The 13,174-nt window shown below is 38.6% G+C and overlaps 1 protein-coding gene across 1 annotated transcript in view; it reads right to left on the reverse strand.

Annotated features, from left to right (window-relative positions):
- Nucleotides 1-13,174, reverse strand: part of kcnh3 (potassium voltage-gated channel, subfamily H (eag-related), member 3) — a 199,302-nt gene that overhangs the window by 66,175 nt on the left and 119,953 nt on the right. The window contains exons 2-3 of the mRNA XM_032567261.1: nucleotides 8,701-8,934; nucleotides 2,165-2,299 (exon numbers count right to left, since the gene is read on the reverse strand). Coding sequence (XP_032423152.1) covers nucleotides 2,165-2,299; nucleotides 8,701-8,934 — 369 coding nt within the window. The remainder of the gene's footprint in view (nucleotides 1-2,164; nucleotides 2,300-8,700; nucleotides 8,935-13,174) is intronic.

Consider the following 13,174-nt stretch of genomic DNA (forward strand, 5'->3'; position numbering starts at 1 on the left):
GGATGGGTTCCTCTGCTGCTAATTAACTCACATAATTCTCCACGGTAATTTAAAACGTGGCTCCCCTCCTCAGTCAGCGTCTGGATTATCGCATTTCAGAACGAGGAAGCTCCTCGTCTGAATGCTTACAGTACAGCATGTGCATTTCATTTAGGGAAGTCATTTGCATTCATCAAGCGTTCAAATTGACAGAGTCGCTTGTTCAATCAGGGTGAGACGTACAGTGGGAGAAGACTGATTAAAATTATTAATGGATGGCTAATTGTTGTTTGCTTACTTTCATAATAACCTGAGAGCTGAAGGGCAAAGTGTTTCATGCTGCAGATTTCCTCCATGTGGATTGAAAATTATTATCATAGCTTACAGAGGCTGATTTACATTCTTCAGAATCCAAGTGTTGCTGCCTTTCATCCTGGTTTCCTTGGTTTGTCCTTTCTGCGAGCTGCGTGGCTCTGTTTGGAACGTTTTATTCATCTTATAAATATTTTCATGATATGCAGCCATGTTTACATCAAGAATATGAGAGTTGGAAAGCTCATCCATGAACAAGTGATGTTCTTAAAGCCCAGTCGGTTACATTCTGTTGTAGAAAGATTATCACTACAGGTGTCGAACACTTAACACATAAGAAAAAAAAACTTTATAAACTTAACACAATAAAAGGCAATGGAAATGACTCCAGATGCACTTGCTGCACCGGAGTTCACACGGCAACTGTAAAACTTTGATTGCCTATAAGATTGAGTCATAAAAACCACATTAATTACTACGACGGTTAGAATTACTCTGCTAATTAAGGAACTGCAGAACAAGATCCTAAACTGTTTCCCTAAACTGCTCATATTCGTTTTTGCACATTTTCTCACATTAAATACACAAACCGTATTGTGTTTTATTGGAATTATGTTATGTGCAAATATGCACAAATTAGTGCACATTTGTGAAGCGGAAAGAACATGACCCATGTATTTGTAGATCCTGAGGTTTTTCTACATTATTTTCTGATCATCCCTGATTGGCTGGCACACGTTTTACTCTGGAATTGCTTATTCAAAACCTTCCACTATAACCACTCAATACCTAACCAAAGCCCAAAGTGTGTCTTAAAATTCAAAGCATTTATTTTGTCATTTATTGAAACAGATCATATAGCTGCATTTCCATAAAATTGAGCAAATTGAAAGTGAGACAATAAATTAGCTTAATGCAAACATAAAATATTTTTGCGTTAGGACAAAGTGTTGAGGTGCTTTTTTAATTTATTTTTTAGCCATATCGAAACAGATGTATTGTGCAAAACTGTAATGGAAACACTTTTATCGCATCACACGAGTCACATGACCAACAGCTGGATGTTCTTCATGGGAAAAACCATGAAGAAGAAGAAGGCAGGAAGTGGAAGGAGGATGATGGTTTGTTTTTGTTTTGCCTTCTGTAAAATGGCCGACTACAGTTCCACCAAAACACCCGAGTAGGCGGGGCTTGTCTCTTCAAGCCCTGAATGAAATGCCAACGTCTCCTCTGATTGGCTGATAGATGATGAGCACTAACGCCATGACTAAACTATGAATATAAATGATGTAAGTGTTGACATCCTCTGCTACCATCATATGTAATGACTTATCAATGGATACCAGCTGATGCAGTTTGCATTGCAGCATCATTTGGAGCCAGTGATCATTTTTGTACATTTGTACATCTGACAACAATTCCATGTTTGAGCAGTAAACGTTAAAATCAAAACGATTGCCTTTGGCCTTTACAATAAATGGCTGGTTTTTAGATTGATAATTGTGTGTTGTTAAAATGAAAACCAACAGAAAATTAAAATGAATATAGATCCATAACATTTTAAATAAAATTCTATTTGTATAAATATTAAATTTTTATTTTATTTACCAAAATAAAAATGAAATATTTTGGATTTTCTTTAATTACAATTTTGAAATAAAAAAAACCCCAACTGTTTTATTTTTCCAAAATAAAGCAAAAATGTTCCAAAATAACTCTTTTTTTTCCATGTGGTCACTCTGATTCCATGAGATAAAGATTGTTTGTAAGGCCCGAGTCTCATATGACAAGTCAAAGTTAAATCCTGAGTCTCTACAGTGCAAGTCAAAGCCAGTCTGAGGTTATTTTTGGACATGTGTTATTATTCACTCACCGGTTTCAGGCCCCTGCTCTGGATCCTGCTCCATCTTCTTGTCGGTTATGTCTTTGTGGGACACGAGGAACAGAACCACCTCTCCTTTCTCGTTCTTAATGGGCACGATGTCCAGCAGACACCAGAACTTTGTACCTGGAAGGAGAACTCACAGTGAGCTCATGTTCATAGGGGATGTACAGCAATGTTGGCGGGCTAATTAACGTCACGCTGATCTCACCAAACTTTCCAGAGGTCATCTTCTCTGTCTCTCATTAATGTGACAGTGCAATCTACCGGTGAAATCTCCTGTCAAAGTGATTGCCTTGAGACGCTGCTGAATGTTATTATGTGCCACTCATTATTTGAAGGTGTTCATTGTTCAGTTAGTGTTCCGAACGCCACAGGACATCTCAGAATGAATAAAATAAATTTCATTGAATCAGAGACAACAATTTGTTTTTTCTTCACCGTGATTCATATTCAACAGAACTTTGAAACATCACAAAAATCTTTTAGCTTGCAGCTGTTGTTTTCCTGGATCATGCCCCCCCTCCAAATTAAATTGAAATACATTTTTGAATTTCTTTTAACCAATAATCAACTGACTTGAGATCCACTTATTTAGCTTTAGAAATGATCGGATTCCACGTGGAAAAGGAATTGAATCAGGATTTAATTAGAACGTTTCATCTGAAAAAGAAATACAACCTAAGTTGTTTTTGGATTCTCGACAAAATATTCCGTTTTTGCTTTTATTGTTCAAAATACGCAGAACATCCTGTACAATAACGCATATGACGTTTCCAAGTCACTTAACTGAACATCAGTCAAAAATCATTCATGGCAAAAAAATAAATAATTGAGAATCGAGATTTTTGGTAACTTTTTACAACTATAAATAACAAGGGACATAAATTCCTCTGAGCTTTTAAAATGATTTTGATGTTTTACCAGAATGTGCTTTTATTACTCTATCAGATTAAATGTGTTGTTCTGAATGCATTTAAAACACATACTGTATATCCATCCATTTTCTTTTCTGAACAGTTTTTGCGGCGCTAGTGGCTCGTATTTTTTCGACAGTAGGCAGACAGGAAAGAGGGCGAGGACATGCGTCGGGACCGGGAGTCGAACCCGCGACGTCCGCGTGGAGGACTAAGGCCTCCAAACGTGGGGTGTGCTAACCCCCTGCGCCACCACAGCACGCCCCCATCTATCCATTTTCTAACACTCTTGTCCCTAGTGGGGTCAGGAGGTGCTGGTCTATCTGAGCTAATGTTCAGGGCGAGAGGCGGGGGGTCACCCTCGACAGGTCGTCAGTCTGTCACAGGGCAACACAGAGACAGACAGACAACTATGCACACACACACTCACACCTAGTGAGAATTTAGAAAGACCAATTTACCTAACAGTCATGTTTTTGGACTGTGGGAGGAAGCCAGAGAACCTGGAGAGAACCCACCATGAACAGGGAGAACATGCAAACTCCATGCAGGAAGACCCCGGGTACCACCTGCGCCACTGTGTATATATATACAGTACAAACCAAAAGTTTGGACACACCTTTTAATTCAACGAGTTTCCTTTATTTTCATGACTATTGACATTGTAGATTCACACTGAAGGCATCAAAACTATGAATAACACATGTGGAAATATGCACTAAACAAAAAAGTGTAAAACAACTGAAAATGGCCCTTATATTCTAGTTTCTTCAAAGTAGCAACCTTTTGCTGTGATTACTGCTTTGCACACACTCTGCATTTTCTTGATGAGCTTCAAGAGGTAGTCACCTGAAATGGTTTTCACTTCATAGGTCAACCTGCCCTGTCAGGTTAATAAGTGGGATTTCTTGCCTTATAAATAGTCATGAAAATAAAGAAAACCCATTGAATTAGAAGGTGTGTCCAAACTTTTGGACTCCATACAGTTTGGTCTGTATATATATATGTGTATTTATATATATATATATATATATATATATATATATATATATATATATATATATATATATATATATATATATATATATATATATATATATGCAGTTGTAATTTTGCTGAATTAGAAATGCTATGCATTATGCTGAATAAAATACTAAAAATGACATTACATTTTCACCAGGAGAAAAGCTCTGCTTCCTTTTTATAGCTTCACCTGCAGCCCACCCGCTCCCCAAGATGCATTGTGGATAATGAGAAACCCAAAAACGTAAAACCAGAGAACATTTTGTCAGGTTAAAGGCATACGAGGGAGGAGGGAGAGAACGAAGGAAACAGCTTTGTCTGGGCTCCAGCTATCAGGGCAGCGGCTCCAAGGATAATTTAAATCTTATCCTGGCAGGTGTTTACGCAGGTCTTAGCCTCGTAGATAAGAACATTTGCATTCACAAAGAAGACAAACCTGTCAGAAAGGTGCCAGAATACAAAATTACAAGAAACAAAGAGGAGCAAAATGTGGGATTTTCAGCTTATTCAGCTAAATTTGATCCAGTATGAGTGGAGACATTCAATCTAAACAGGCCAGAAGAGCAGGAGCTTATCTCAGATGTGAACAAGTTTTTCTCTTTAATCACATTTGATCCATGTTAGAGAACAGTAGCTCTGTTATCTCTAGGTGATTTGTATCTTGTCTCATATTTTTAGTTGCAGAAACAAAGAAAACTCTTTAATTTATTTAGATTTTGTCACATTATATCCACAGAGTTGTATTTAATTGGGATTGTATTTGATAGACCAACACAAAGTGGTAACAAATGATAAAGTAAATGAAAACGCTGCATGGTTTTCAAAGATTTTTATGAATTATGTGGTGGTACATAATCAAACTCAATGAAAGTAAAGGAAAAAAAGAACATTTTTGTAGAACCGTATTAGTTCTGTGAACGCTTCAGAGGTTTGCAACAATGAAGAGCGAGGAACACAGCTGAAGTTTAAAGCAGAGTTAAGATGATAAAACATATCAATTATATCATTGTGTCAGTTGGCGAGAGTTGATAAACAGATGAATGAAGCCAAATGCAGGGTTAAAACAACAACAAAAAAAAAACTAATAGAGGTGCCAAAAGACCTGGAGAACAGACGGGGCAGTGTCAATATGACTTTTAAGAGGTTCAGAAATAAAGCCAATTCCGAACGTATGGCAAGACATTTTAAAGAAGTGTGATTTTTATGGACGGTTTCCAGTGAATCTACCCAAGGTTTACAAAGAATGTGCAAAACCTCTGTGTCTATATGTGCAAAGCTATTAGCAATGAACCCCAAAATATATGCAGCTGTAACTGAAAGTGGTTCAAGAGAGTGACCAATCCGAGGAGTCCTGAAAAAAAAGGTGCATGCCACACATTTCAAATTTTTATTCAACATTTGAAATCCTTGGATCATTTCAATTTCACCCCACAATTAAGCTCTACTTTGTGCTCTCCTTCACTAAGAATCCCACATTCCACAGAGTGAAGTCATTTCGCAGCGTCATTTTAAAGTTTGATAATGGAGACCTTGGTGGTGCATAAGAGATGGCAGTGAACATATTAATGCGGAAATGATTTCCCTGGACATCACGTTCTCCGAGCAATTCCTTGTGGGTGAACAGGATGATTTTAATCACTACAGAGAGTCGAAGGTATAATGAGACCATCATCATCATCATCATCATCCTACAGATGGATGAAAACCTGCATTCTAGGACTGAAATCTCCTAGACAGAGGAGATTTCCTCTCTCTTCACACTTCTGAGGAGTGTAAAGATTGTGGTTTGGAATTTTGCAATCTGCCATACCACACAGTAGCTGCATTTCCATTAAGCACAGAATTGCGTAAATTGAAATTACGCAAATAAATTTCCTTAAAAGAAACACGCCAATTTTGGAAAATTGTTCAGGGAGGGAAAAGTTCAGGGAGAAAACCAGCAGGAGAAAACTCCTGCAGGTTTATCTGACCTGTCAGAGGAAAACAGTTGAATTTGGTTCAAGGCCTTTCACAGGTCAAAGGTCAGACATCAAAGCGATGAAGAATTAATCATCATTCGTCTACAGCAACATTGTTGCCAATCAGCGAGTGGAGAAACAGACGTTTTCCACAGAATGAAAATGATTTCATGAGGATGTCTGTGTGGTCCTCAGAGCTGTTTAACAACATTCACACTTTAAATGAGGCAGGACTTCATTTTTCACTCCCCCAGGCTTCGGTTGTCCTGTTTCCCTAAATCACAATCTGCTCTCTGGTTTCTTGCAGAGATCTCGACTTAAATAGTATGAGTATGTTATTATTTATGTACCGTATATCTTAATTATGACTGCGTTGCAATGTCACATTAGTATTCGATCTGCCAGTTAGTTTCTTTAAATGTTAGAAGTTATAATTTTAAACCATAGAAAGAAAAGAAAAAAAAAAAACTCAGTTAATAGTAATTACAGTTGCTCTCCCGGAATTCCCTTTTGCAGATTTTATTTTCAACAAATTTAAACTTCTGAAAGGGGAAATAAAAAGTTTGAACATGATTTGGATTCTGCACATGAACACGTCTCTCACTAATAACTCGGGGCCAGTTACAAAGAGCAGATTTCTCAGAAGGAGCGTGTGGAGGAGAATCCCTAAAAATAGAGTCCTTGGTAAAGGAACAGCTTCAAACTCTTCATGCTTCTTCTGTGGAGATATTTTCACTTTTACCAAGAAACGAATTGTAAAAATCATTAAAAAAAAGAAAAACAAAATGCAATGTGTTAGATCCATCGCTTCTCCTTAAGCATTTCCAGAGCTTCTGCTTTTTATCTACTGATACTCTTGTTCCATTTAACAGCTTTTCCTCTGATTTACTCTGATTACACAGCTTTTGCCTTTTTGTTCTTGTTAATCAGGTTTTTTGTAAACACCTCAAGTACAAAATGGTACAATCTTTGCAAAATCCTAAAAGGACAAACACTAAATTCAAAAATATCATCTAAAATTGCTAATAATCCAACACATACTGTATGTGAAAACAGAATTCCTGCACTTCCTGAGGACTGCCTTGGACAGAAAACATTTTATTCAGTGAGCTGTTTAGATGTGGAGTATGCTGTTACATCACAGGGTTCAAAGCTGTCATTTCTTGCCTTCCCGTCCTTATTTTCACCAAATATAAAACTACTCTGGAAGTGGGAGAGTCAGTAGTAATTAGTCCTTGACTGGCTTTGTCATTAGAAGCAAATTTCCATCAGAAAATCGATACAGTAGCTATGCCATATTGATTTTTTGCTTTTTGTAATTCATTTGAACTGTTTCTTTTTATCAGGAGCAGCTTGATTATGCGACATAAAACTGGAAGATTTTAAGAAGTGAAAAGCTGGCTACTAAATTTTGAATTTATTGTGAATTTCCTCAAAAGGAACGACTCAACATTTTGTTGTTTTAACTATTTGTTCTAAGTATTTTTTGTGGAGTCTCCCGTGTTTAAGCTATTGGTGAGTGGCTGTGGTCTCTGTACACCTTGCAAAAAAATCCCATGAAATTCACATGTGAAACTCATTGGAAAATGCACATGTGCTTCACACAAATGTTCACATGTGAATTACATGAATCACATCTAAAATCACATGTATACATGTGGTTTTGGAACGTTTCATGGTAGAAACCCATGTGGTTCCCATGTGGTATCACATATTTCCACATGTGTGTCAAATATAACACATGTGATACACATGTGTAGCCCATGTATATCACACAGGCTACACATGTGATGCACATGTGCACCACATGGTTTCATGTGCATCATGTGTGTATCACATGTTTTCCCACGTGCATCACATAAAACATGTGTGAAATATTGTATATGTGATACACATGTGGAAACACATGAGACACATATAAAACATGTGCATCACATTTGATCTCACATTTGAAAATATTTGAGACAGTAAAACACGATGCGCACGTGAAACATGCATCACACGTGTGGCACATGTGCTAGACATGTATCCCATGTGTTACATAAAATATGTGAAGCCCATGTGTGTCGCAAGGAATGCACATTTGAAACACATGCGTCATGTGTGGAACTGTCATGAGTTGTGGTTTGTAGTCGGTGAGGACAGGACGCGGTGGGTTGTAGTGATAATGTTGATGTAATGACAAACACACAGGAGAACAGAAATCCAGGTGAGCAATGAGGCAAGGAAACGCAGACACTGGTAGGTAACCTGGGGGTTACAGGAGACTAGACACATGACACAACAAGGATCTGACAAGAAGCAGGGGTTGCGGGTGGGACTAAATACACACGAGGTCATCAGGGAACACAAGACACAGCTGGGAGCGATCAGGGGCAGACAAGACGACACAGGAACTAAATTGTCACACAGAAAACCAAATCCTCACAGAAACACGTGAAATAGTTGAACATATGTACAATTACAAAATAATGGAAACCATGCATCACATGAACAAAATACTTGATCACATGTGAAACATGGGAACCACATGTGATCATAAACACATCCCGGATGAACACAGAAGGGGTTGAAGTGACTCTCAGTGTTTCTGCTGACGGATCCAGAACTCTGCAGGTTCTGGTCTCACCTTCCTTCTTGTAGAACACCAGCTCCGTTTTGAACTCCCTCCTGTCGTCCAGCGCTCCTTGGATCTGGGCCGTGGAGCGGTCGCTGGTTTCCAGGCCATACAGGAAGTGACAGGCGCAGCTCTTCTGCATGAGCTCGGCGCGGGCGTAACCGGTGAGCTCGCAGAAGCCGTCGGAGCAGTAGACGATGGGGTACAGGGACTGGACCTGGGCGTTCCCCAGGACAAAGTTACTGTCTGTGGAGGACAGACAGGAGAGCGGTCAGAACAGCGGCCAGATTACACTCATAGAGAATGTTGTGCAACACGATAGACATGGGATACCGATATGTCAAAATTTTAATAAAATAAAGATGATTAGGAGCTTGAGTTTAGTGGGAAGAAACTTTTCATTTCCTGACTACATCGGTGTTAGTAACTAGGGATAAACTAGTAGCCCATTTTTAAAAGCCAAGTATGAGAACAAGTGCTTACATTTAAGAACTTGCTGGCGACTAAATGCCAATACACTCCTAACAATCAACTTAAAAATAGTTTATTTTTGCTAATTTATCAAAAATGTATCCTGTATATTATTCAATATTTCACAAATCAAGTTGTAAATAGTCTGCTATCAGAGTGGAGTAATCCAGTCCAGGTCTGACGTGTGTAAGTACTTTAGTTTTTAAACTAAAGCAGATTAAAGACACTCGAGGCAGAGAAAAATTGGGTGGAAGCGCCCTTTAGCTGTAGCTAACTGGGTTAGCTCATTTATGTGCAAACTAATAGGAAACTAAAGGTGTGTGAAGCTTCATGTTTTTGTGTCAACCTCATACTTAGTAAATACAGGACAAGTATTGCTGATACCGATGCTTTTTATCGTTTAAGTTTGACATATGACCTTTCGGCTCGGATGTGGAACAATTACAGAGGACTGCAGGATGAAGTGATGCAACAAACACAACAGTTTTCTACATGCATCCATCAACTTTTCAGCCATTCAGAATTGGTTATTTCAGGGTTTCTTTTCTTCCGATTTTTGTCAGCAGCGAAACCCCAACATGTAACAATGCTGCTAATTTTTTGGACTCTTTCTAAAACTAGAGGCCCAATAACAATGGTGGTGAACTAAAAATTCAGAAGTGGGTCTGCACGCTTCCAAAGCTAAAGATTTGTTCAGAACCAATACCATGAAACCCGACTGAGGTACATCAAAGACATTTTTCTGTTTTCTACACACACACACAAGCATAAAAAAAAAAAAAAAGTATTTGCTCGTCAAATATTTTTATTCCCTGCAGGTTGAATCTCACAGCAATCAGAGAACTAAAACACGGAGACACAAAGAAATCCTTAAACCGAGCACTGGGCTCATTTTTTACTCAAACGTGAAGAGCCGAGGCGGCCCGCTGGAGGCTCGGGAGATGGCTAACAAGAATTGATCGGGTGAAGTAAACATGACAAGAATCATCACAAAACCGCGTGAGCTTTCTTTAATTGATGCCACCAGTAGCTCACGTGTCCGCCCTCCGGTTACAATCAGGCAGGAACACACGCTGTTTACTGCCTTCAAACACATTCTGGCCGTTAATCAGCGTTCTCCTGACAAAATGTGTGTATGCACACGCATGTACTGTAGATGTCAAGAGGAACATTTTTGCCCTGCTGCATATTCAGTTTGCGGCTCCGGGCATCCAGATGAGCGAGCTCTCCTGAAAGGGATAATCTATTACGTTGTGCTCTGTCGTTCTCATCGATCCATCAGCGCCGAGGGCCCGTAAGAACACATATTAAATATCTGATGGCTGATTCACAAGTTGTGTGTGTGTGCGTGTGTGTGTGTGCCTTGAGCTCATTAGAGAGCTTCAAATAAAGTGCTGAGGAAAGGAACTCATCAAAGGAGCATAAAAAGATCATCCTAAGACCACATCAACGCGTAGTGAAGAGGGTACCAGTGCAGATGTTGGCTGAAATCCCAAGTTAATAGCGTGTAATATGCTTCGAACCATCATCAGTCACTCAAGCAACCATTACACAATCCATATCAGCTAATTACTCCTGTGTTTGAAACATGAACCTTTCCTCCCCTTTCTGCTCTGTTGTTTTTTTGTTCTCCTGCTCTCTCCTAAGAGAGGACCACCTTCCTGCTTTACTTTCTCCTCCACTGGGAATCAGTGCTGATGTCACTGGATACCCAGAGGTCTGGATGTGCTATGGGAGTGTACTCAGGGTCCCACGCCTGGCAGCATTTCCAGGTAAAACTACCAGCACCTGGAACTGCACACCAACAGGTGACAGGCCGGCGGTCCATCCTAATATGTACAGCAGAGGTGGGCGATGCTATTATAATATCGATTCGATACCAAATAAATACAGGGACAGTATCGCCAACACCGATACATAACGATATACTGATGTACTTTTTACTATTTAGTCTGACATAGGTGTTTTTTTTTTCTTTTGCATTATTTTTTTTAAAAGTCTTAGATTTTGAGTAAAGTTTTCAGGTGTAGTTTAAAAACATATTAACAAGATAACCAAAAAGAGCAGAAAAACAAATTTGTATGTTTTTTTTTCCTAAACAAAATGCAAAAACATATTAGAATTTGAAAGAAAATCCTACAAAATCTCTTTTGAGGTAAAGTTGAGAAACTACAACCACCTTAAAATAGAAAAAAAACATTTCATCAGGGAATCTGAAACTAAAGCATAGATCTTATCATGCTAGTATTGCTCCAACATCAATGCTGATACCAATATTTTTATTATTTAAGTTTGACTTATCAAACTTATGACATTGAGATGTTTTTTTAAATTTTTTAAATATTTTAAAAACATATTAAGATAACAAGAAACAGTAGAAAAGCTCATTTGTGTAAGTTTATTCCTTATTAACTTGCAAAAAAAAAAAAGATTTGAGGGGAAAATCAATCTTTTTTGGGGGTAGAGTTGAGAAACTACAAAACAATGAGCTTTCATAAGGGAATATGGCACTAAAGTATTAATATTATCATGCTAGCACTGCTCTGATACCGATACAGAAACCGATCCAGATCCAGATCCAGATCCAGATCCAGATGCTTTTTAATGTTTCAAACATTTAGGCATTTTTGTGGTTTTTCCTCCGAATTATTTTGTTAAAAGAAATCCTTTTATAGGCAGATTTGAGAAACTACAACACAAAGATAAAATGAAATCTCATAAGGGAATCTGAAAGTATAATATCAATCTGTGCTGATCGATCTGTGTCAGTGCTTTATAACCTTTTCTAAACTTATAAAGCATTTTTCAGTAGATTGTTATAAATCTTATGACTGTGTATGATGAACAAAGAAAAAACCCTGAAATGCCTTCTTAAAAGGTAAATCCACAAAGTTGAGCAAACATGGCAGCAGCCCCAATAAATGGATTTAGAACCTGTATTCATATGTAGAAATGGAAGCTGACCTAGCAACGGTTAAGTGGGCTGTAATGTCAATTTTTCGAAAACTTGCAACAATAATTTGCATCATTTTATTTAACTTAATAATGGTATGAGACAAAAACAACTTTAACCATGTTTCACTGCTTTAAGCATGTCTGAAGTATTTTTATTTCCCAATTTCCCTGTAAGACCGTTCAGAAGTGGCTAAAAGGAAGCAAGGTGGGAAGCTGCTGTTAGAGACGGAGAGCGTGGCGTCACACCGGCAACTCGAAGGCTACTCTAGATTGAGCTGGTAACGGCGATGAGGAAGGGGGTGGGGGGGCACACTCAAGCATCAGAAATACACTGGAAGTTGGATACGTATGCTGCCATTTCTTTTTGTCTCCTTAGCAACTCCAGCATCACGAACAAATGTCAGAGCATCAAGATCACCCTCTGTTCGCTGACTCACTGACTGCGCGTCATTTGGGCCGTCACACCAATCAGAGCTGACGACGTATGGACTCACATTATGCAGATGAACCGTTTGAGGCTGTCGGTGTGTGGAATGTGGTGGGACTTATGTGATTTTCTTAAAGTTGGAGATTGTCAGGTGAGAATCAAGATGGAAACACTAAAGAAGAAACACTTCCTGAACTAACCCGAACCCCAGACTGAATCCGTTCACATCTGATTGACCGTATGCTCACTCCTCTCGGTTTAAATCAAGAGGAAGTTCAAATCGACTCCACCCACAAAACACAGGAATGGTTCAATTTGGATGCTTTGATTTCAGACATATGAAATGATTATCAAAGGATAATCACTGACCCTTTGCACATGATGTCACTCTCTTTAGAAAAGCGTCCTGCTCTGCCATCACAGGCGTTAAAACAACCAAAGCACAGACAGTTGGTAGCCTAATGCTGCTGTAACTATGGCTATAGGCTGCAGAAATAGACAAGGATGCAAACTCATCATTTTATTGTAAACTTTTGATATGGAAGTCATAAGGACTGGCAGCAAGCATGTTTTACAAGGTAAGAAGATTAGCATTTATGTTCTTCATAAGTAAGTGAGATTAGTAAGATGCAA

Source organism: Xiphophorus hellerii, chromosome 7 (assembly GCF_003331165.1).
Source record: "Xiphophorus hellerii strain 12219 chromosome 7, Xiphophorus_hellerii-4.1, whole genome shotgun sequence".
Taxonomy (NCBI): Eukaryota; Metazoa; Chordata; class Actinopteri; order Cyprinodontiformes; family Poeciliidae; genus Xiphophorus; species Xiphophorus hellerii.